General features: G+C 36.3%; 1 protein-coding gene and 1 non-coding gene across 3 annotated transcripts in view; both read left to right on the forward strand.

Annotated features, from left to right (window-relative positions):
* The window catches only part of Rab3gap2 (RAB3 GTPase activating non-catalytic protein subunit 2), a 76,850-nt gene that overhangs the window by 20,938 nt on the left and 30,111 nt on the right, over window positions 1-25,801 (forward strand). Inside the window, exons 3-19 of one of the 2 annotated variants that reach the window (XM_042681576.1) lie at window positions 725-848; window positions 1,642-1,723; window positions 2,405-2,452; window positions 2,525-2,600; window positions 2,880-2,981; window positions 6,609-6,708; window positions 7,322-7,420; window positions 11,233-11,381; window positions 12,219-12,298; window positions 12,417-12,506; window positions 14,349-14,488; window positions 17,747-17,963; window positions 18,488-18,631; window positions 18,834-18,916; window positions 20,125-20,189; window positions 23,538-23,628; window positions 25,476-25,603. In XM_042681576.1, the coding sequence (XP_042537510.1) occupies window positions 725-848; window positions 1,642-1,723; window positions 2,405-2,452; window positions 2,525-2,600; window positions 2,880-2,981; window positions 6,609-6,708; window positions 7,322-7,420; window positions 11,233-11,381; window positions 12,219-12,298; window positions 12,417-12,506; window positions 14,349-14,488; window positions 17,747-17,963; window positions 18,488-18,631; window positions 18,834-18,916; window positions 20,125-20,189; window positions 23,538-23,628; window positions 25,476-25,603 (1,818 nt within the window). The remainder of the gene's footprint in view (window positions 1-724; window positions 849-1,641; window positions 1,724-2,404; window positions 2,453-2,524; window positions 2,601-2,879; window positions 2,982-6,608; window positions 6,709-7,321; window positions 7,421-11,232; window positions 11,382-12,218; window positions 12,299-12,416; window positions 12,507-14,348; window positions 14,489-17,746; window positions 17,964-18,487; window positions 18,632-18,833; window positions 18,917-20,124; window positions 20,190-23,537; window positions 23,629-25,475; window positions 25,604-25,801) is intronic. The other variant, XM_042681577.1, reaches the window with a different exon arrangement.
* On the forward strand, window positions 9,541-9,672 carry LOC122109780. Its single transcript, XR_006147748.1, has one exon. It is a non-coding gene; the product is annotated as a small nucleolar RNA SNORA36 family (small nucleolar RNA).

A 25,801-nucleotide genomic window follows, 5' to 3' on the forward strand; every position in this document is an offset into this window, starting at 1 on the left:
TTGTATATGTTAGGAACAAAAAGCAAAATGTTAGACATACGCTATGCTACTATCCCTGAAAGAGGGAAGAAAAAGTAGTAAACTTACTTGCATTTATGCACATAAAGTGTCACAGGAGAAAGAACTGATTTCTTTGATTGTCTGTAGAGAGGACAACTAGATGGCTGGAGCACAGGACTATGAGAGAGACATTCCAAAGAAAACCTTTTTTTTTTTTAAATATATAATAACCTTTGAATTTTAACTATAGACATTTACCTATTAAAAAATAAATTTCCAATTTAGGAAAGATAATACCTTGCAGGTCAAACAAAAGGCAAGCATCATACTTTATCAGATACTTTTACAGATCTTAAAACCATAGCTGTCATGAGATAATGGTTATTTTTTTCTTTGCCATCTAGCTGCTTATGTCACAGCTTTTTCTTAATACGCTCTTTATTGAGTTTCCCAAGATTGGTTCATTACTGGAATGATCCTTGTGTGACATTCTTCTAATGTTTTGCTTGTATGTTTAAAAAATTTTTTTAATGTTCAAAACAAATTAGCTTATACTGTGTATTTTGTTGGTTGATCATCCTTGACATGCTTTGATAAAGAATATTATATACTGTAACAATCAGGGATCTTTCTTTTTCCTTTTTTCTTCCCCCTTACACTCTGAGGCAAATAGAATTGAAGTACACAATATTTTTGCATTTATGGCAAACATTTTTACTCATAGGAAGAAGAAGGAAATACGTGCAGAACACAAAGAACTTCCTGGCTTCAAGACTGTGTTTTATCCTTATCTCCAACCAATGATCTTATGGTTATAGCTCGGGAACAAAAAGCTGTGTTTTTAGTGCGTAAGTACTCTATTGTTTTCTGCAGTTTTTATTTGAATGTATAGATTGGAGTCATATATAGGGTATTTGGAAATTTTCAAATATTTCTTTCATTTATATTATATGGTGACATCTATAAATTGGTATGTCAGGCAGCAATTGTATTTCCTCACTCCTTCCTTGCCTCCCTCTCTCCTTCCCTCCCTTTCTTCCTTCTTTCCTTCCTTCCTTCCATCCTTCTTCTCTCTCTGACTACAAGATACTTTATCACTGAATGGCCCTTCAGAGATAGCAGCCCATTTATTGCAAGGGAGAGTTAGTGCTGATAAGGTCATTGACTGCTTTTTAGTAACAGTATAACTGGTATGACTTGTAGCTATAGTTTAAAGACTTAGAATACTATACGTTTTTGTTTGGGGCATAGATTTTTCAGCTCATAGACTTTGAAGATTAAAATTAAGATTTAAGTATATAAGATATTATGGGAACACTTATTGAACAAAATAAGATTGTATATAAAATGACTGTAGAATGATCTTATAAAATAAGTTTATCAAATAGAAAAATGTCTGCTATCTTAAGATAAAGATTATAAATAACTGGTATGCAATAACTATGTATAAAATAGTATACTACATGGGTTTAATTGGAGGAAAGTTAGGAAACCAGATGATTTTTTTAAAAACTCTTAAATTTAAAATATTATATATACCTATAAAAAGACCCAAATCAATGAATGATTGAGCTATTAAATTTTATAATCATCCTAAAGGGATAGAGTGGTTATTTTATATGGCATCTTAATTTTTTCCAGCAAAATGGAAATGCAGTGATAAAGGAAAGGAAGAAATGCAATTTGCTGTTGGTTGGAGTGGTTCTCTGAATGTTGAAGAAGGGTAGGTTTGAGTTAATTTTGGATTTCTCTTAGTGTTAAATGAATATGTGAAATAAATAAGTAGTTCCATCATTTGAAATATTTAGTAAATGTATATGCTTTCCAGCTTTAGAGTTTGTAGAGAAATGAAGATAGGAACGTGTGAGAAATAACTGCTTGTTGATTATTTGAGATTTTCTATTTCTGTGTGCAATCAGTGTAAAGTTTTGTTTTCTTTCATGCTTTTTATGACAATACAGAATTTAAAATACAGCTATTAACTTCAAATGAATGTGATGTTATAGTTTATGTGAATGAATTTTATTGTACTTTTTTGTGTGTATGCCACTTCTGGGATTTGAACTCAGGGCTTAGATGCTTTCCATGAGCTTTTTTGCTCAAGACTAATACTCTACCAGTTGAGCCACAGCTCCACTTTGGCTTTTTGGTAGCTAATTAGAGATAAGAATCTTTTGTACTTTCTTGCCTTAGGATGGCCTTGAACCCTGATCTTAGCTTTCCAAGTAGGTACAAGCATGAGCCACTAGCACTTGGCTTGAGTTTTACTGTATTCTTATTTATGTGTACAATAAAACTAGTACATAAGGTCCCCTTCTACTTACTTAATATCTTTTAAAATCAAATTATAGAGAAATAAAAGTAAGGTCAGTAGATAAGCATGTAATTTTGTTCTTGTTTTTAGGGAACGTGTAACTAGTGCCCTCTGTATCCCACTAGCAAGTCAAAAGAGGTAAGGATAAATAACAGTTATCTCTTCTTCTTGATATCTGGCTATTAGGATCATAAGTTTCATTTGTTACAGGAGTTCCACTGGACGCCCTGACTGGACTTGCATTGTAGTGGGTTTTACTTCAGGCTATGTACGCTTCTACACTGAGGTGAGTTGGGTTTCCAGCATTAAGAAAATCCTAGTTGACTGCAATATCTAGTACCATGTGTCTTTATTATATGCTGCTTGAAATTAATGCTTCCTGAAGGCCAGGAGAGGCAGTAGTACCTTTTGCTACAAGATACAGAGAAGGGAAATTGTATTCTTCTGAAAAGAGAGTACCTGATATGCATAGGAAACTACTGGGGAGATAGTACTATGTGTTCTGCAATTCTTGTTTGGGCATATTGATGAGAAACTAAGCTGAGTCTTTTGTGCTTCTTCCTAGAATGGTGTGCTTTTGCTTGCACAACTTTTGAATGAAGACCCAGTGCTTCAGCTTAAATGCAGGACCTATGAAATCCCTCGACATCCTGGCGTGACTGAACAGGTTGGTGTACAAGACTGTTCAAAGCAACAATGGCATTACTTGGAAGCACTTTTTTTCTGCTTTTTTGAATGGAAACAGATACATGTCACAGTTAACTATGGTGTTTTATCTATTTGTAGCTGAATTTAAAATACCAATTTACTTGTATTTTTAAATGAAACATTATACTCTTGAGTGTGTAAACTGTGGCGTGTATAACTATATCTTTAATTTTGACTTGTATGTCAGAATTACATGTGGTAAAAGAAAAGTTCTGGTCTTATAGTTAAAAAGTCACTATACACCTGTAATCCTAGCTACTGGAGAGGCTGAGATCTAACGATTGTGATTCAAAGCCAACCTGAGCAGAAAAGTCCCTGTGAGTCTCTTATCTCCAATTAACCACTCAAAAACTGGAAGTGGCACTGTGGCTCAAAGTGGTAGAGTGCTAGCCTTGAGCAAAAAGAGCGCAGGGAAAGTGCCCAGGCCCTGAGTTCAACCCTCCTTCCCGCGCTCCAAAGAAAAAAAAGTCATTGTAGAGCCACTTCCACCAATATGCCTTTATTTAGTGTGCAGCATATATGGTCAAACTATAATGTTCCTTCCTTTCTATATAATATACTATATGTACTATACAATATACCTTCCTTTCTTGTACTTTTTAGCTTCCAAAAGATTTTAAGTGAATTGATACATGTATTATGTACATGTAATATTGATTTAAATAGCATGATACATGTACTATAGATACAGAACAACTTAGATTAATATTTATAAATATGAATAGATTGTATCAATACCTATGAATGAATTAATCAATATAAAGAAATACCTAGTTTATTGCCTAGTTTATTTTTATGGGCAGAATAAATACTCTATAAGTTTAGAGAAGGAGAGTTCAGTAGAACTAGGATAATAGGGAAAATTCCCTGGGGAGGTGAGATTTGAAGTAAGCCTTGAATAATGGGGAAAAGATAAAATGTGCCGCATAGAAGCATGAAGGATATTCAGATTATGTGATAACAAAGACCTGTGTTACAAAATATTGAGAAACTATTAAATAGGCAAGAGTAGCCAATTATACATTAAGTTAAAGACTAAATAAAATTTATAATTAATTTGAGAGATTAGAGAAGCTTCTAAAGATATATGAAAAGGAAGTGATATAATCAGAGGGTTACTGCAGGACTCTTTTCATGATGAATTGGGATTGTGAGAGACCGGCTAATTGCCTGTCTTATTTATCTTATCTTGTTTTGTTGAGACAGGGTCTAATTATATAGCCTAGAGTGGCCTTGAACTCATAATCCTCCTTCCTCTGCCTCCCAGTGCTAGCGTTACATTTATGTGCCACCAAGCCTGGCTGGTTATCTGTCTTTTTAAGGTATTTTGGCTAGATGTTGGGAAACAGAATTAGAATAGCTTTGGGAAGAGAAAAACCAGAACAGAAGTTGAAGGAAAAGACCGTTTTTGTCCAGAGAAGTAGAAGAATAAAAAGAGAAGTGAACAAAAAGATAACTTAAAAGACATTCATCTAAGGTATGCCAATTGACAAAGTTAGAAGCTGCGAATACTACTGCATTAACAGTAAATAAAAGTTAGTAAGTTTGGTTTGGGGTATTTAAGCTCGAGGCCATGCTAGAAAATATGAAGATACCAATATCATATAATGATAAAAAAATAGGTGTAAGAATGGATTAGAAATTATTAATGAAGACAATTATTGAAGATAATGAATTCTTCCAAGGCTAAAGACGCCTGTTTGTTAATATTCTTCATAAAGAGATGAAGAGAAAGTAGAATTATTGAAGGCAACAAGGAAGGAACACTTGGAAATCTAAGATAATAATCTATAAATTGATGATACTTTACAAGAGATATTTACCATTTTCCACAAATTCACTGAGATTTGAAGGTTTTTTCCAACCCTTTGATCTGGGTCATATCTATGATACTTTTCTTTTTAACTGATTGAAAAATATAATATTGAAATACTTGTTATTTGCTATACCTGTTAGCTGGTGGTATGGTGCATTGTTTGTAGAGAGCAGGAATGGAAGCAAGAGACTGAAATGAATATTCAATAAAAATTGGTTACATACATTGAGGTAGACACCTCTACAAGGCACAATTGTATTAGCCCACAGTTTATTTATTTTTGGCTGTGTGGCTGGAACTCAGGGCTTGTGCACAATCCCTGAGCTTTTGTGCTCAGGGCACTATCATTTTGGGCTACAACTCCAGTTTTCTAGTGATCAATTGGAGATAAGAGTCTCATGGACTTTTTTGCCCTGGCTGGCTTCAGACTGAAGATCTTAGCCTCCTGAGCAGCCTCCTGAGTTGGTAGCATAAACTACTGGCTCCCAGCTTTGTAGTTTCATTTACTTGGGAGGCTGAGGCAAGAAGAGTGCTTGACCTCAAGATTTCCAATCCAGTGTGGGCAACATAGCAAAACTTTTATCTTAAAAAAAAAAGGGCTGGTTGGGCTGGGAAGGTGGCTCAGTGGTAGAGCGCTTGCCTTGCATGCTCGAGGCCCTGGGTTCGATTCCTCAGCACCACATAAGCAAAAAGAAAAAAGCTGGAAGTGGCGCTGTGGCTCAAGTGGTAGAGCGCTAGCCTTGAGCTGAAGAGTTGAGGGACAGCGCCCAGGCCCAGAGTTCAGGCCCCACTACCGGACTCCCCCCCCCAAAAAAAAAAAAAAAAGGGCTGGGAAGGTGGCTCAGTGGTAGAGTGCTTGCCTTGCATGCATGAGGCCCTGGGTTCGATTCCTTAGCACTACAAAAGCAGAAAAAGCAAGAAGTGTCCAGGCCCAGAGTTCAGGCCCCATAACTGGCAAAAAAAAAAGACTGGAAGTGGTGCTGTGGCTCAAGTGGAAGAGTGCTCACCTTGAGCTGAAAAGCCCAGAGTTCAAGCCCCATGACCAGAAAAAAAAAGAAAAAAAAAAGTAGCCTGCTGCCGGTGGCTCATGCCTATAATCCTAGCTACTCAGGAAGCTGAGAGCTGAGGATTGAGGTTCAAAGCCAGCCCCGGCAGGAAAGTCTGTGAGACTCCTCTCCAATAAACCACTTGAAAATTGGAAGTGGCGCTGTGGACAGCACGCAGGCCCAGAGTTCAAGCCCCATGACCTACAAAAAAAAAAAAAAGTAGTGGCTCCACATTATGGAGCTATGGCAGAAAAGATTTCTTTATTTACTAAAAGGGGAAAAATATCACTGGCATGTTATGAGTAATAAAAATATGTTTTAGACTTACGTGATTATCTCATGCAAGTGTTTATGGATTAACTTCAGGTGCATTTGCTTTCTATTTTTATATATTGCTTGTATTTATACAGTGATGATTTTTTTTTTGCATGAAACTTAAAAAACTCCTCTTCCTCCTACCATCTAAATATCTCAAATGATTTCAACCATCCTCAAAAGCTCATTTGAGAAGAATTATAAGTCTTGGCCAAAAGACATTTTGAAATTTATTTCCATTTATTCTTACTATTCCTTCCCTCACATTGCTTTGTGTATCAGATAGTTGACAGTTTAGTCATAGTATTTAATTTTACATTATTTGTGACCCTCACATATTAAAAATGTTTATTTGCCATATCTGTGCAAGAAAATGCATTATTTTCTCCACTTTTCATTTCTCAAACAGAATGAAGAATTGAGTATCTTGTATCCAGCTGCCATTGTGACTATTGATGGATTTAGCCTTTTTCAGTCTCTTCGTGCTTGTCGAAACCAGGTAGCAAAAGGTAATATTTTGGCAAGAAATACTTTACCTTTTTTGTGTGTGTGTGTGTGTGTTGGGGAGTTTACTTATCTCATTATGGCACACGGGACAGAATATGGAAGTGTTTGTACTTTACTCAAGGATTTCTTACCCCAACAAACTATTTCCATGTAGATGGTTACTTTTTACACATATCCACATCATGGTAGACAAGGAAATATTTTACTTACTTGTGTACTCACATACTTTACTTTTGCTGATAATTGTTTTATATAATACGACCTACTTACAGAATCTTTCTTGGCTCTCAGTGTGGCTAAGAGAAATGGCTTACCTGACATTTGATGCAGTTTGACTTCACATTGACTTTCATTGCTTTTCTGGTATTTCTGTAGTTTTCTCTAAATTCTGAGCTTGAATGTTCCAAAATCTCCTATGCCAGTTCAGTCTTTCAAATAAATATTTACATTTTGTGTATATGTTAACATGTCATGAAAGAAATCTTACTTTTTGCCTGTCTCATTGCTTTGCTTTATTATTAGTTGTAGTTCTAAAATAACAAATTATATGTATTTTTTTGTAAGACTTCATTTTACCCATTAGATTTAAATTTGGGTTGTCTTTATCTTTGACAGCTGCAGCATCAGGGAATGAGAATATACAACCACCACCCTTGGCTTATAAGAAATGGGGTCTACAAGATATTGATACTATTATTGATCATGCTAGTATTGGTAAGCATTAGTAGTTTAAATTCTTTTTTAAATTTATTTGTGTTTTAATTTATTTATGTTTTGATTAAAGTATCTCATTTATTAGAAATGGTCATCTCTTATGTGAAATAATGATGTGCCTTCAGTGAGACATTTGGAAGTTAGTTCAGACTCTGAAATCATGGACTTGTGTCTTTAAGAGATAGTAGTGGTTTTAATAAGGATTTAAATATGTCCTCAGCAACAGTATCATACAGTTTTAAGTTACTCACTATTTTGCTTAATTTGTTTATACTGAACATATAAATCATTCTTCAAAAAAATCTAACCCTTAAACCAGCAGAATATAGATTAAAAGCACATTTCTTCTTAAAACAGTATTTGAGGGCTTATTGTGTTCAGCATCAAAAATACAGGGATGAAGGCCAGATCTGGTGGTGCATGCTTGTAATACAGCATTCAAGAGACTGAATCAAAAAGATGGCAAATTCAATGCCAGTTTGGACTACATGATGAGACCTCAGAGAATACAAACGTGAAAGATACTCTGTCTGCTGCCAAGAAGCACTGTCTAGTTGGGGGGGAAAACACATGAGAATAGCTATAGTACTGCAACGTAATGATTGTTATTGTAGGCGAGTGGACAATTATATTGGATATGGAAGGCATCAGGGAAAAAAAAGGAACGTAACTTTCATCTAACATTAAAAGAATAAATAGGGCTTGACTAGGTGAACAAGTACAAAGGAGGCATTCTAGCCAGCATACGTATAGGCAGAGGGGTGAAGTGCACACAGTGTGCTGAAGAAGCAGTGAGTGCCAAGGATGACGGGCAAGAGCTAGGCCAGACAAGTAGAGAGGTGTCTGATTTCCAAGGACTTGATGTGCCTTGTAGAGAAATATCTAAATGTTTTCAATTAGAGCTTTCTCCTAGCCACATAGAGAGCCAATGAAAGTTGCCGAGCAAAAGAATAACATTCTCATGTTTGCCTGTTAGAAAAATCACTTTGGTGACAATTCAGATGCTACAGTGGTCCAAGAACAGTAAAGAGAAGCCAGGTGTGTTATGTGCCTGTTCTCTTAGCTGTTCTAGAGGCTGAGGCAGGAGGATAGCAAGTTCAAGTCCAGCCTGGGTAACATGATGGTACCTCATCTTCAGCAACAACAAAACGAATAGGACTAGTAAGGAAACTTTGATTGATCTTCTGAATTAAGGTAGTCAAAATAGGGGTAGAGAAGAAAATAGAGCCACTGTAATATATGCTTGTTAAACATTCAACCAGTACATAAATACACTAAGAGAAAAGGAAAAAAAATCCTCAAAATTCTGCTATCTGGAGATACTCATTATTGCATATTTGGTTAACATCCTTCCAGACTTTGTAGTGTGGGTATGTAAAGTGCTTATATAATATGTACACGGTCATATGGAAAGGAATGTTTTCATAAATAGGGTTGTATCATACCAACAATAATAGCCCAATAGCCCTTTTCCTGCCAGTGCTTTCATATCAGTTGTGCTAAATATTTTATCAGCAAGTCCTATTAGATGACAGATGGCATATCTGACATGGGACATCAAGAGGTTTACTTATTTAAAAAAACTATTTATAAAAGTGTGTATGAGAACCACAAGGGATGGTTGAGTGTCCCAGGGTGTTCTAGCAGCCAAACTAGGCCTGAAGAGAAAAGATAGGAACCAGTTCTAGAACTTGGAGACAAAGTCTGGAACCAGCATCTGTAGAGCAGGATGACCTCTGCTCACAGCCAGCTTTCGGGGAGTCAGGGAGATGGATGTCCTAACTTCATTCTTCTTTTTCTTTTCGATCTCCTGATCTTCCCATTGTCTGAATTCAGCAAGAAGTCAAACACAATGTATATATGAAGTTGTAGTTAGGGAAGGAAGCAATGAGCCTCTATAGGGCTTAGAGGATTTCTCAAAAATAGGTCATTTGGTTCCGTTCCCTGCATAGTGAATAAAGAACTGCCAAATTAGTGTCTTTACATTTTTCCCAATAGAAATACTAATGTACAAATTTCAAAGTGTCAGGATAGGGGTGAAGCTCGAGTGGTAGAGTGCCTGCCCAACAATTGTGAGGTCCTAAGTTCAAACCGCAGTAGCACCAAGAACTTAAAAAATAATCCAAAGTGTTGAGTTCAGTTCAGGATGTCTTCCCTGCTCTGTTAATTAAACTTTGGGACATTGAAACTGGCTGGGGAAAATGATTGGATAGAAAATCTATTTCTATTCATTTAATCCCCAGCCTACAAACAAACAAACAAAAACCCTTTATTTTATTATGTACATCTTTATATAAAGGTCCAGCAAGTAGCTATTATGTCCTAAGATTGATGCTAGAAATATAAAATAGTCCAGAACTCTGTCTGGTGATGAAGGACAAACAGTAGATGAACTAAATAAATAAATATGCTATTTTAAAATACTAATAAGTCTCATGAAGGAAATAAGCAGAAGGTTGTGATTGAGAGTAAGGAGAACACTGGCAAGAAAAGGTCTATCCAGGGAACATAAACTGATATCAGGGTGAAGGAGTTCTGGGAAGAGCATTCTAAGTAGAAAAAACAAAATTAGAATATAAGCCTGCCTGGGGACCACAAAGCCTCAGAGTATTCAAGAAACAGAAAGGAGGTTGATGTGGCTTTACTGTTAAAGAGTAAAGAGGAAACAAGGACACCAGTGGCTCATGTCTGTTATCCTAGCTACTCAGGAGGCTGAGGTCTGAGGATTGAAGTTCAAAGTCAGCTCTAGACAGACAGATCCAAGAGATTCCAGTTAACCAGCAAAAAGCCAGAAGTGGAGAGGTTGGAGTAAGGTGGCAGACTGCCAGCTGTAAGCTGAGAGAGCTTAGATTTAAATCGCACAGGGATGAGGAGTTGGGGTTTTATCATTAATCCAGTGGGTGAAATTGGTAGATTCTAAGTAAGAGGAAGGAATATATTTTGAAATATCCCCTTGGGTACTGCTGAGAGAGAGACTCAAAGAAATCAAGGAGCTAGTTAGGCAAAAGAGAAGAGTGGCTTTCGTGTGGCAGAGGAATTGGAGGGTAGGAAGATAATGAAGTGTATTTTACAAGAGTTGTATTTCTTCAGGTTACCTTCTGATGTCACTATACATTGAGCTAGTGGTATCACGTAGGCAAACTGGACACATGAGTCTGAGGTTTAGGGAGGAAGTGAGATTGTAGATACAAATTGGGGCTGGGGAAGGGCTAACTATGGAATGCCTTATAGAGTTCCAAAAAGGAGGAGGGCCCATTGGGTATGACAACTCTGAACTCTATTGGCTATTTTTTGGAGCAGTTAAAGAGGAATGATGAGAATGAAAGCCAAATAGAATTAGATTTAGGTTTCATAATAATCATTTCTACTTCCTAATTTTAAAAGATCATAGCAAGGAAAATTATAAAAAAAATTGCCACAACTCCACTTTTTAAAGAAAAGTAACTCCATTACAAAAGATTGAAGTGATTGCATTACAAATTTCCAAGCTAGGTGCAGTGGTTCATCCCTGTAGTCCCAGCTATTTAGAAGGCTATTTAGAAGGACAGCTTTGGCAACATAGCCAGACACTATCTTAAAAATAAAAAAAAAAGGCAGATCCCTTTCAACCCCACACTTAACAATTTATAACAATTCACTATATAAAAGCCTATAAAGGAATGTTGATTTTATAGTTTTCAACCTAACTTGTCTTCAACTAAACACATGGTATCTCAGAATAGAACTGAAGTAAACGCATAATGACCTACAATGCTATTGTCACTTCCGTATATTCAGATCTTGTCATGATTTTTATTTGTTTTGTGTGTTAGGTATTATGACATTGTCCCCTTTTGATCAAATGAAGACTGCCTCCAATATAGGCGGATTTAATGCAGCGATTAAAAACAGCCCACCTGCTATGTCCCAATATATCACTGTAGGGTCCAATCCATTTACTGGCTTCTTCTATGCTCTTGAGGTATGTGTTTCAGTACTGATCATAAGTAGGGCCACTTTTATTTTTGACCTTGTCTAAATTTTGCATACAGCAATATAGCCTTAGTAATATAGCAATATAGACTTAGTAGTTTATGTTTCTAAGTTTCAGTTGAAGTGATAATTAATCATAACTACATTTCTTTTAAGTTAGTTAGATTAACTGAAAAAGATTAAATAATCAAGGTAAAAAAATAAAGCTTTGTTTCTGAAGATGAGTTCTTTCGCAACTTACTTTCTTTTTATATTCTGGAATAGTCAAAAAGCTCAAGATTGTTAATTATGTCCGCCCACTGGGGGTTTGAATAAGGGAAAACTTGTGAAGGTAGAACAAGCTACAAGCACACTTGACATATGTAGTAACATTGCTTCCTGAATTAGGGAAAATCCAGGCCTTAGCTTTCACAGTTCTTATTTCTCACTTAAAAAGCAGTCATCTCAGAATTGACCAAACTTACTTTTATACAAATACTTAAATTTTTAAAAAGAAGGGCAAGAGCCAAATTGTAGGCAGATGGGAAATCCTTAGCACAGTTATAATACTGTTGTCTTAATGGCCTACTTTATCATTTAGTGTAACTGAGGAGCAAAATTCTAAAGGTAAGTTAGACTGCTAGTTATATTTCAAAATTAGAGTAAGAGTTTTTTTAAATTATATTATTGCAATGAAGTTCTTACTATTCGAAAGAAGCTGAGCTGCTAGTCCAGTTTTAGCAACTTTTCAAAAAAAAATTTTTTTAAGTAGGCTTGTTTAGACATTAGGTTTATTAGGTTTGTTTTCTTGGAGCTAAGTTTTCTCTTCATGTGTTGTGTCTTACAGGGAAGCACGCAGCCATTACTATCTCATGTTGCTCTAGCAGTTGCAAGTAAACTCACTTCTGCTTTATTTAATGCTGCCAGGTAACTCAGTAACAAAGATGATGTAATTTGTATCTAGCTGGGTTTTAGTGTATATTTTGATAGTCTATATTACAAAAACTCAAAGCTCTAGTTTTATTCTAATTTTTCTTCTTTACAGTGGTTGGCTAGGTTGGAAAAATAAGCATGAAGAAGAAGCTGTCCAGAAGCAAAAGCCCAAGATGGAACCAGCTACCCCATTAGCTGTAAGGCAAGTTCTACCAGGTTTCTCCTTTTAGTTTTTACAGATGTGTATTATTACATGTATGGCATTTTAGTTGCCTATACTTGATTGTTGTCTTCATGAGTCTTTAGGAGCTTCTGAAAATCATCAATTTAGTAAAAATCTCACTAAATATAAACTACACAAGAAGAGTGAGTCTTATCTGTTGTATTCACAGCTATCTCTCATATAGCAAGTACTCAAGATGTATTTGTAAACTGCACTTTTAAACAAATTTAGCTTCAGTTGCCAAAAACAATCAGTCTAACAATAGCTATTGTGTTTCCTGCTTTAAAATGTTTATGTAGTTTGTTATTAGACTACAAACTTAAAAGGTGTTTAGTGACTTAAAAAAATAATCTCAGTACTTGAAAAGCTGAGTGAGAAAAAAATAACATGTTTGAGGCCAGCCTCAAGACAGGGTCTTGAGACCCTGACTTGAAAACGAATGAATAAATTAACCAGAGTCATTTGTATTCCAACTCTCTTCAGAATACTTGTACTTACTTCCTTGTTTACCTTAGTAGGACTTTAGGATATGATAGTGGATTTGTGAGATTTAATTTTTTTTTTTTTGTAGAGAGGAAGCATGAATTTTTACTATCATATATCTTTTTACCTAATGTAAAGTTCCATCCTAAAGGGAAACATTACCTCCCATCCCTCTTTTTAAAGGTATTCTTCAACTGAACAAAGCAAACTAGTTATCTCTTAATAAAAATATACTGAAGTTTGATTTTTTTCACTTTACTTTAAAATATTATGTTGTAGCCAGGTGCCTGATGGCTAACAACTATAATTTTAGCAATTCAGGAAGCTGAGATCTGAGGATTACAGCTCAAAGCCAGCCCAGGGTGAGAAAGTCAATGAGACTCTCATCTCTAGTCAACCATTGAAAAGCCAGAAATGGAACTGTAGCTCAAGTGGTAGTGTGCTCACCTTGAACAAAAAAGCTCAGGGACAGCACTTTTGCCTTGAGTTCAAACCCCAGAACTGGCACCAAAAAAAAAAAAAGTTACATTGTGACATACCACGTTTTCTATATTCACTCAAAAGTCAAGAAATTGGCCAGATGACCTTATGTATCTCAAAAAGAATATGACAGAATTTTGAGCACTTTTGACTCAGGAATTTTTCTCTTCTGATCTTTTGACAGTACATTATTTCACTCATAGTCTTAAGAAGGTTGATTTCAAATCAATTGCATTTTAGCAAGAACATTAGGGAAAGGAAAATTTTGATTCAGGCTGATACATTGCTGTCAAGCAAAATACGTTACCTAGAAAAAAGCACAGATTAGGAAGAACTTAAAATAGACAAAAGATGCAGAGCATTCTCAACTTTAGTTGATTGTGAATCTACTTCATATTCTCTAAAAATGTAGGATATGGATATCTGTACAGAAACTTACATGAGACTTATTTTTTATACATTTTTATATTGTAAATTTTTATATTATCGTATGTGTTTAGCAAATTATCTTTATTTATTTTTGTGAACATACTGTACAGACGGGTTACAATTACATGGGCAAGACAATGAGTACATTTCTTATCAAGCATTGCAGCCTCCTCTGTTTACCCTTCACATCCCTTCCCAGCCTCCTCCCGCCCCCCCCATCCAATCTCCCCCCCCCACCAAAGTTGTAAAGTTCGTTTTCAACATGACAACTTGTACTTCTCATTGTTGCAGTAAATTATCTTTTAACCTTGGCAAAATTCATATTTCTTTATGTAAAAACAGAAGAACTATATTTTATTTGTGCATTCATTTATTCTAAGTTTCCTGATTTGAATGTGATTTGAGTTTTTATTTTCTTTTAAATAACAGATTCGGTCTTCCAGATTCTCGACGCCATGGTGAAAGCATCTGTCTGTCTCCCTGTAACACACTGGCAGCAGTAACAGATGATTTTGGCAGGGTGATTTTATTGGATGTCACTAGAGGAATTGCAATACGTATGTGGAAAGGTACTTACGGAAATTGAGAAAAAAAAGTAAATTCACTTTTTTTTTTTTTTGGTTGGTCGTGGGGTTTGAACTCTGGGCCTGGGCGCTGTCCCTCAGCTCTTCAGCTCAAGGCGAGCGCTCTACCACTAGAGCTACAGCGCTACTTTGGTTTTCTAGTGGTTTTTATTGGAGATAAGAGTCTCACAGACTTTCCTGCCCCGGCTAGGGCTAGCTTTGAACCGTGATCTCAGATCTCAGCCTCCTGAGTAGCTAGGATTACAGGCGTGAGCCACTGACGCCTGGCTTAATTCACTTTTTGAGTTGATAACAGTATTTAATCTTTTATGTTTATGCTTGCTCCTTTTTTTTGGGGGAGGGGGGGGCGGTCGTGAAGCTTGAACTCTGGACGTGGGCACTGTCCCTCAGCTCTTCAGCTCAAGGCGAGCGCTCTACCGCTTGAGCCACAGCGCCACTTCCAGTTTTCTAGTGGTTTATTGGAGGGAAGAGTCTCATGGACTTTCCTGCCCAGGCTGGCTTTGAACCACGATCCTCAGATCTCAGCCTCCTGAGTAGCTAGGATTACAGGCGTGAGCTACCAGTGCCTGGCTTGCTTGCTCTTTTTTTTTTTTTTTTTTAATTTAATTTTTTTTTTCTGAACATACTGTACAGAGGGGTTACAATTACATGGGCAGGCTAATGCGTACATTTCTTATCAAGCATTGCAGCCTTCTCCTTCGTTTACCCTTCACATCCCTTCCCAGCTTCCCCCCCCCCCCCACCAACGTTGTAAAGCTCGTTTTCGACATGACAGCTTGTACTTCTCATTGTTGCAACAGGTCCACCTGTATCCTTAAACGACTTGTTTTTCCCCATCTCCTCCACAAGTTATACTGACATCAAATATAGTGAAAGCAGGGGTTATACTGTGGGGGAGGGACATACAAAGCAACAAAGAGATAATCTTATAAATGCATTAGAAACAAATGCATGAAAGAGAAAAGCATTAAAATACATATCTAAGGGTTCATTTTCCTAACATCACATTACCTGACCTTTTCCGCTTGACTCATACATATACTAGATATTGCAAATAAGGGAAACCATGGGACCTATGTTTCTTTGGGCCTGGCTTACTTCACTTAATATAATTTTTTCCAAGTTTTTCCATTTCCTAACAAATGGGGCAATGTCATTCTTTCTTATGGAGGTATAGAATTCCATTGTGTATATATACCACATTTTCTTGATCCATTCATCTACTGAGGGACATCTGGGTTGGTTCCATATCTTAGCTATGGTAAATAATGCTGCAATAAACATAGTTGTACTGGTAGCTTTAGTGTGGTCTTGTTTGTGAACATTTGGGTAAATGCTCAAAAGTGGGATTGCTGGGTCATAGGGGAGCTCTATGTGAAGTCTTTTGAGGAACCTCCATACTGCTTTCCAAAGTGGTTGAACAAGTTTACATTCCCACCAACAATGAAGTAAGGTTCCCTTCTGTCCACATCCCCTCCAGCATCTGTTGTTATTAGAGTTCTTGATTATAGCCATTCTAACTGGACTGAGGTGGTATCTCAATGTTGTTTTGATTTGCATTTCTTTTATGGCTAGGGAGGTTGAGCATTTCTTCATGTGTCTATTGGCCATCCTTTCTTCTTCAGAGAAGTTTCTCTTTAAGTCTTTAGCCCACTTATTTATTGGGCAGTTGTTTCTTTGAGGATTTGTTGTTGGGGGATTTAATTTTTTGAGTTCCAAGTATATTTTAGATATGAGACCCTTGTCTGTTGTATGGCTAGTGAAGATCTTCTCCCAATCCGTGGGCTTTCTATTCATCTTGCTAGCTATGTCCTTTGCCATGCAGAAGCTCTGCAACTTCATGCAATCCCATTTGTCCAACCTTTCTTTGATTTGTTGTGTTTCCGGGTCTCTATTCAGAAATGCTTGCTCTTTTTAAAAGAAACTTAGGTCAGCAACATTTGATTTTTCATAGCTCATATATTCTGTTCACCTCATAGACACTTCTATAACTTGTACCTTATGAACCTTATTTCAGTTCTCATTATCATTTAATGCCTAAATTCAATTCCTTGCCCCCTCTCCATTCATTTTCCTCACAAAGCTACTCTTTTTTTTTTTTTTTTTAATCGGTTGTGGGGCCTGAACTCTGGGCCTGAGCACTGTCCCTCAGCTCTTCAGCTCAAGGCTAGCACTCTACCACTTGGGCCATAGCACCACTTCGGCTTTTTCTGCTTATGTAGTGCTGAGGAATTGAACCAAGGGCCTCATGCATGAAGGCAAGCACTCTACCACTGAGCCACCTTCCCACCCCACAAAGCTACTTTTGAGGCAGAGGTTCTCCCAAGTCTACAATGCTGAATTTTTCATGTGTATTTAAGAGAGTAAAATGGGCAAACTCCATCATTATTGACTTGACTTAGTTACATCTGTATGCTTACATCAGTCTACTTAGTTCACTAGTAACGGTACCACTTTCATTCAGATGCAAGAATAACAGACTCAAGTATACAACATGATCTCACCGTGAAATCCTCAGACCCAGTCTCCCTCCACGAAGCTGCCCCACTCATGGTTCTATCATGGTTCTAGCTTGGGAAGGAAGGAGAAGTAATATATGTTCATATTCAACTTGGTTTTTATTTGGAAGACAAACCTAGTGATCTTTCCAGAATTTTTAAATTTTATTTATTTATTTATTTATTTTGTCGATTGTGGGGCTTGAACTCTGGGCCTGAGCACTTCCCCTCCGTTCTTCAGCTCAAGGCTAGCGCTCTACCACAGCCTCACTCCCGGTTTTCTGGTGGTTTATTGGGGATAAGAGTTTCACAGTCTTTACTGCCTGGGCTGGTTTTGAACCACAATCATCATATCTCAGCCTCCTGAGTAGCTAGGATTACAGGCATGAGCCACCAGCGCCCGGATAGCCACAAGTTTTTTAAAGGAAGGAATCTCAGAGGGAAGGAAGGGAATAGGAACAGGTGCTAGTTTGGGAAAAATATCTCAGAAAACTTCAATAATACCCAATATTTCTTTGTAAAAAAAAAAAATCTGAAGCAAATACAGGTGACAAAATATTAAAACTTGGTAAATTTCTGTGACAAATTATTATATGTATTATCCTTTCTGTTGAAAATATTTCTTAAAAAAGATAATGTACTTCTATAGCTTTTCTGATTCTCTTCCTTGAATTGTCCAGTGCCTCAAGAGGCTACTCCTAAGCCCAGAGTGACTAATTGGCTTCTCTTTTCCTGTGTCTCCAAGGGTACCGAGATGCACAAATTGGATGGATTCAAATTGTAGAGGACCTCCATGAAAGAGTACCAGAGAAGGCGGATTTTTCCCCCTTTGGAAATACTCAGGGTCCCAGTCGAGTAGCTCAGTTCCTTGTGATTTATGCACCAAGAAGGGGAATTTTAGAAGTCTGGAGTACACAGCAGGGACCTAGAGTAGGAGCTTTCAACGTGGGTAAGCACTGCAGGTAAGCTGCAACCTCTGCCATTTTGCTGATTGTGAAAAAAAATACAGGGTTGTTTTTCTTAAAGCTTTTTATTAAGGCAACTTAAAGATTGCAATTTGCTAGAGAACTGTAATTATCTTTATACAGGTTTTCCTGTGAATACCTGATGTGTAATTAAGTATTTAATAACAAAGAAATATACTAAAAAATTACCTGAGGCAGTTGAATGAAAGTTTGGTTGGCATAGCCATTTGTCCCTTACTCAGCTGTAAAGACTCAAAAGGAAAGTTTCCTTCATGCTCTGCTAGTGATGATGTATGCCATTGAAACATAGGCCTGCTTGTGTTTATTTAGTTCTCTAGATCCTTTTAAAGCCAATTGACTCTTGTCAGTTGAGACCTGCTTTACTGGCTTTTGGTATCAATATTCATTTGCTAATGCTCCTGAGTTAATGGTGGGGTGGTGTCTCCTGGCTATTATAAAAACACCTTTTGGCATGTCTCCTTTTTCTAATATTTTACCATTTTGGTATATGATTTCCTTAGGTTACTGTATCCTGGCTATAAAATAATGGGTTTAAACAATGTTACCAGTCAGAGTTGGCAGCCACAGACCTACCAGATCTGCCTTGTTGACCCTGTCTCTGCAAGTGTGAAAACAGTGAATGTTCCTTTCCATTTGGCTCTGAGGTAAGCTTACTGAGGTAACTTCTGATTCCCTTACCTCACTGTGCTTTGTGATTTCATCACTAGAGGATAACTTTAATATTAAATAGGGAACATATAAAAGGACACATATAAAGAAAAAAGAAATATCCGAATTAGAAGAAATAGTTTCATATTCTGTAACCTTTTGTGTATGTAGATGTGTAAACTTTATTTATTATTATAGTGATAAAAAGAGCGAACGAGCCAAGGACATGCACTTAGTGAAGAAACTAGCAGCTTTACTGAAAGTGAAATCTCCCGATCCAGGTAGGTAAACTTCAGCAACATAGTAGAGCATGCTATCCTGTCATTTTCTAAATCAAGAAAAGAGGAGAATATGTCTGAGACAAGCAGAAACGGTCAGATAGGTTGATGTTAGGCTAAATGAACCCCAAGATAAGGACTCAAATGTTTTTTTCTTTCTTGCTATTGTTTCTAACATATTTATAAGATATTTCTTGGGGCTGGGAAGGTGGCTTAGTGGTAGAGTGCTTGCCTTGCATGCATGAGGCCCTGGGTTCGATTCCTCAGCACCACATAAGCAAAAAGAAAAAAGCCGGAAGTGGCGCTGTGGCTCAAGTGGTAGAGTGCTAGCCTTGAGCTGAAGAGCTGAGGGACAGTGCCCAGGCCCAGAGTTCAGGCCCCATGACTGGAACCAAAAAAAAAAGACATTTCTTTGTTGCTGTGTATGTCCCTCCCCCACGGTATAACCCCTGTTTTCACTTTATTTGATATTGGTATAATTTGTGGAGGGGAAGGGAAAAAACAAATTGTTTAAATAGGGATACATTGTAACAGTGAAACGTACAAGACATTATGTCGAAAAACGAACTTTACAACTATGGCGTGGGGTGTGTGTTGGGGGGGCGGGGATGGGAAGGGATGGTAAAGGGAAACAAAGGAGGAGGCAACAATGCTTGATAAGAAATGTACTCATTGCCTTGCCCATGTAATTGTAACCCCTCTGTACAGTATTTTCACAATAAAAGAAATTTAAAAAAAATAGAGGAGAGTTGCCTGTCATCTCCCATACTTTTTTTTCTTGGAGATGGGCTGTAAGGATGAAGTGTGCCATCCAGGGGATGCTATCACAATAAAACAGTAATGTAAGAGAACACCAGTAGCATTTAGAGTAACAATACATGTATGCTCATTTTGTTTCAGAGAAACATTTTGTTGTTGTTGTTGTTGGTCATGGGGCTTGAATTCTGGGCCTGGTCGCTGTCCCTTAGCTCTTCAGCTCAAGGCTAGCACTATACCACTTGAGCCACAGCACCACTTCCAGTTTTCTGGTGGTTAATTGGAGATAAGAGTCTCATGGACTTTTCTGCCCTGGCTGGCTTTGAACCACGATCCTCAGATCTCAGTCTCCTGAGTAGCTAGGATTACAGAGATGAGCCACTGGCAGCCAGCTTCAGGGAAACATTTTACTGTAATTAAAAAGTAAAAATTCTACTTTGATTTTCTCTTTCTAGATATGGTAGAAACAGAAATAAAGGAATTAATTCTTGATATTAAGTACCCTGCAACCAAAAAACAAGTAAGTGAATTTTCCTGCTAAGTGGCTATTAACCATTACTTCTAAGAAAATCTTTATTGTCCTATTTCTCTCCACACATGACAAACTTAAAATTTCCTTTTATTGATCTTTTTTTTCCCTTTTATTGATCTTTATCCCTTTTCATATTCCCTTGAAGAAGGGTCTGTAGTCTCTTTATTATAATTTAGGTAGATCTACCATATACAAGTGTTCATGTTTTATACACACATAGACATACACATATACTCACATTCTCTAATATGTAACATGTTTAAGTTAAAGAATAATACACACAAGTGTGTGTCTCCTTAGGAAATAGAATCTTGTCGGGAACTCTTGAGCAGCCTTGGGTATCCATTTTGACTTTCTGCATCCTTAAGGTCACCCAATGTGTATCTCTATTAAACATATCACTTGTAAACTCTTGGTATATTTTCTGCCTTTTTGAACTGTATAAAGGGACATATACTTTTTGTCTTCTTCTGACTTATTTTTTAACATTTCTGTGAATAATGTATGTGATATATGAAGCCATACTGTAGTTGAAGTGATACAGTTCATTCATTTCCTATGCCATATAAATTCACTCTATGACTCTTAAGTTATTTACTCACTTTCCTCTGTCTGGTAACATGTAGGTCGTTTTCTATATTGCTATTCAGACAATAATGCCATGTTCATTCTTGTACATGTTTCCTATAGCACATCTGCAAGTGTTTCTTGAATAGTTAGCTAAGAGTGGAGCTGCCAGGTATTTGTTACTTCTGTCCAGGCTGTGTTATACTATTATAATCAGCTGTGACTTCTTTTACTTCTTCTCCTATCCATACTCCTCACAAGGTCTTGATTTCATAACTTCTTATGTAACATTTCAACCTCACAGAGATCTCTCCACTTCTATTTTACTTTTTGTTTTACAGTGCTATTGTTTGATCTTAGGGCTTTTCACATGCTAGGCAACTGCTCTACTACTAAGATATACCACCAGCTCTGTCTGCAGTTAACTTTTAGACTACTGTTTACTACTTATTTCATGTACATTAGTCATAGTTCTCCAAATACTTAATTATCATAAGTCATAGCATTTAAAATAATACTACTATGAGCACATGAGGACATAAATCAGTGTTTTTTTCTTATTCCCTTAACACAGCCAATTAATGGTTCGACTCAGTATAGATTTTTTTTTCCCCATACACCAACCAATTTCTCCTGCAGATTTTCCAGTTGGCATAGGTGGGTGTCCTCCAGTTCAGTTCAGTTCTGACACCTGCCTGAAGAGAGCACCAGATTTCACAGGATTTCACAGGATGAGGACTAGATCCCATAAGATTAACCACGCTTTAGTCACCAGTCATAAGTAGCAGGTTGTCTGACTATGACCCTTCTTTGGGTTTGATTAACTTGCTACAGAACTCACAGATCTCAGGGCAACTCATAACTTTTACCCACATATCATAGGATGTTACAAAGGCTTTCTGGTGAATAGCCCAGAGGGAAGAGACACAATGGGGCCAGGCAGGTGGGAGGGGTGCAGAACTTCCTATTCTCTCAAGGCCAGTCATGCCTAAGAATCTGTGTGTTCATCTATTTGCAGCTCTCCAAACCCTGCCCTGTCAGGTGTTTATGGAGGTTTCATTACTTAGGCATGATTGTTTGCACCATTGACTGTTAACAATCAGCCCAACCTTTAGTAAACGTGGGAGGTAAAGAGTGGGGCTAAAAGTTCTAATTCTGTAATCACATGGGTGGTATGATAACCTGCCCCCATCCTGAAACTATCCAGGAGGAACTACTATCCAGTAATTCCTAGGATCAATACCAATATTAAAACAAAAGCATCTGTGCCTGCATGGGGACCAAGCATTAGGAAAAAAAAAAAAAAGATGCTTTTAGCACCCTTACCACTCAGGAAGTTATAGGGGGTTAGAAGCTGTATGTCACAACTTAAGGTAGAGATTAAAATGTTTATTTCTTCTTATTTTAAAGCTGCATGCACAGGAAAATTTAGGAAAGAGTGATTTTTATTGCAGTTATTTTTTCAAAGATTTTTCCCAGTACTATCAAAACCAAAAAATTACTTCATAGTCTCATTATAAAATACGATTTTCCATTATACAGACTGTTAATTGGCTTTCATATTTCTCAGGGTAAAATCTCAGTCATTAAAGATGACACTGATCACAAGGCATCTAGAGAAAAGGAGAGGGAATCTAGAATAGAGTCAAAACCCCAGTAATTCTTTTTTAGTGCAGTTGTTAATCTTACATCATGAAACAACAAAATTGGGGAACTTTAGCCTGGTACATATTGTTTTTAAGTTCTCCTGGGTTCATCTTTTTTTTTTTTTTTAAAGACTATATTCTTGAATCATTTGTGAAAGTGATTTTATTTAATATGTTGGAAAACCCAATAACAAAATTGTTAATTGTCTTAAAAAAATTAGAGGAAAGGAAAAATTATTCAGGGAAACTCTAACTCTTTACTGACTTATCATACAGGTAGTTGCAAAGGATTTCTGGTGAACAGCCAGAAGGCTACTGAGAAAGTAAGCCAAAAACTCACCTGTGCAATTATTGACAGATTATGTTTGTCCTGGGTTCTTTTAGTTGCTTTATTTCCTCCAGATAGTTAGTATTTCATCACAGGCCACTGCTAAGCCAACTTCTCTCCCACAAATACAGAATTTATTGTGTTATATGCTCTGATTCCTATCTCATGCCACATTTTAGTCTATTTTTAAATTATTTAGTCTCAGTTATTCAATTTAATGTGATCATGTGAAAGGATAGATGTAAACTTTAACTCTTTTTTAGTTGCTTTGTTGGACATGAGGTGGAAGTTTGGAGCTTCTGAATGAAGACTTAAGTACCAAGAGTGGGTTGGAGTGGTGAGAGCGAGGCAGGTTAGGCTGTATATTGGAGCTAGCCAACATGACCTGTAGATTCAGCCTGCCTTGCACATATGGACTAAGAAAGCTCTAAGTTGTTAGCTTTTATTATTAGCATGGCAATTACCTCTGCTTTTCATTTGTACTTTGAGAGAGCTTATCCACACTTTTCTTACTGGTGAAGAGCTTTGACTGTTTCTATTTTGTCTCTGCCACTCTGTTAAATATTAGTTCTCTTCTAGTTGTATCATTATCAATCCGGACTTTGCATCATTGTACCACATTATTTTATGTGACATAAAGCTGATTTATATTGCTTACTGCTCTATTTCAGTGCACTTTTTTCCACTGGTATGTAGATTAAAACATCTTAAATAAGAAATTCTTTTTGAAATACAGGGAAGATTAAGGCGTTAATATAAAATACTTTAAACTGTTGCTCAATGTCTTTCTTCTAGGCTTTGGAAAGCATTTTGGCAAGTGAACGTTTACCTTTCTCCTGTCTTAAAAACATCACTGAGACTTTAATGGACACTCTAAAAAATCAAGGTAATAGTTTGTACTGATGAAGGTAATTGTTTCACTTCAAATTTTATATGTCATTGTAGCTTATAATATCATTTTAATATGTATGCAATGTGTCATTTTAACATACATAATGAAATTGGTTTATATATAATAATTTGGTTTATATATATAAACCTATTCATATATATATATATATATATATATGCCTATTTATATGTATATATAAACACGTTCGTACCTTCAATCTTTGGGAGTCTTGTTATTCCCTATATATGCAGTTGATGTTGTTTAGCTATTTCAGAATGTATTACTATTTCTTGTTGGAAATACTTTCATGTAGGCCCCACAGTTGTGAGAAAAGCTCTTTATAGACAGATGAATAATTTTGGAGAGCATTTTGAAAGCCCTGCCAGTAGAGAAATCAGCCATTGGTATGCAAACAGTGGTCAGTTCTCTTCTTCCATTGTCTTTTGCTTTAATTTGTGGGATAAGAGAAATTCCATACATGTACTATCAAGTAATCTCATTCTGACTGAACTAATGATTAAAAATATTCTTTGAATCAGTGTTCTGTTGGGGTTTAGCATTGATGTTTTCCTCCCTTTTTTCTTTCATGGGCAGAGCTTGGTCCTCCCAAATCCAAGTTGCAGGGTTCAGAGTACTAAATTAGTCGTGATTTTTTTGTTTTGTTTGTCATGTTAACTACATAAAAACCTTATATTTAATTATGTTTAGACCATAGTGACTTCAAATATTACACATTCTTTCTGGATTGAAGTTTCTAATTTTGAGACCACTTTTTCATCACTTTTTCCAGCAGATACATAAAGCTGGCTTTTAGATAATACAGGTCCATACAACTTGGTAGGAACAACCTGTTTTAAGAGACACTCTATACTTATAAAGCCCCCTATGCTGCAAAGACTAACAAAATATCAAAATTTATTAAATTAAAAATTACTTTGCGCACTGTTGGGAGTAAACCAAACTATAAAATGATCACAATTTCTAGTTCTACCTGTCATGTGCCAATTTTATGTATTAGCTTTTGCTATTACTGTAAGAACTTGGACGTTTTTCCATGTTACTGTATCTTAAATAAGATTTCTTGTAGTTTTTTTTTTTTTAACTGTCTGCCTTTTCACAGAACAAGTTATTTGTTTTATATTAGATAAAATATCTAAATTATTATACAGAAATTTTTTTTTGTTATTTTTGAAACAGTCTCACTATCTAGGATGCTCTGGCTAATCTGGAACTCACTGTATAAACCAGTCTGGCCTCAAACTTATGATCCATCTGTCTTGGCCTCCCAACAGCTGAGATTGGACCACACTTGGTCAAAATGTATTTTGTAGAGTGTATTTCTCCAGTATTACTGTTGGACAAAATTAAACCTATTTAAGGGAGGATTTTTAAACCTAATTAAGGGAGGATTTTAAAGAAGAATTTACTTTCATTCTCTTTGCCAGGCTTTTTTAGGGTACATTTGTTACAGTCCACAGTTTCAGGTTGAATTTTATTTACTTTGACCACTGTACTAATAAGAGACAGCCTTGTATTTGCGTGGGCTCTGTGTGTGAGCATAATGGACAGCATAAAAGTTTTGACTGAGAGGGATATTGGCAAAGATGTTTCCTGATTACTTAAGTATTACACAAAGACATTTCTGCTCTTTTTTCCCCCTATTTCCTTTCCCCCTACTATTAGAGCAGGTCATTTCATTTAAAAGCAGTGCACTTTTTCAATAATGGAAAAAGTATCTTTGCTTTTAAAAACTTCTCATAGTTAATAAAGTATATTAAGGAAGCAAGTTGATAAAAACTTGTTCAGTTTATCTTTTTAATGTTTTTTCCTTCTACTTTTAGAACTTGAGTCTGTGGATGAAGGATTGTTCCAGTTTTGTGCCAATAAACTGAAATTACTACATCTTTATGAGTCTGTCAGTCAATTAAATTCTCTTGATTTTCATTCAGATACACCATTCTCTGATAATGTGAGTAATTCTATATCTTAAAATTATATCTATATAACCTATATAGTTATAATTATATAGATATAATTATATCTAGATATAATACTATATCTATATGATAGATATATCTATATAATAGATATAATTTATAGATATATTTATGTTAATAATTATAATTATGTAATATAATTTATAATAATATATAATTATATGATATAA

Source organism: Dipodomys spectabilis, unplaced genomic scaffold (genome assembly GCF_019054845.1).
Source record: "Dipodomys spectabilis isolate Male_0828 unplaced genomic scaffold, ASM1905484v1 ptg000069l, whole genome shotgun sequence".
Classification (NCBI taxonomy): domain Eukaryota; kingdom Metazoa; phylum Chordata; class Mammalia; order Rodentia; family Heteromyidae; genus Dipodomys; species Dipodomys spectabilis.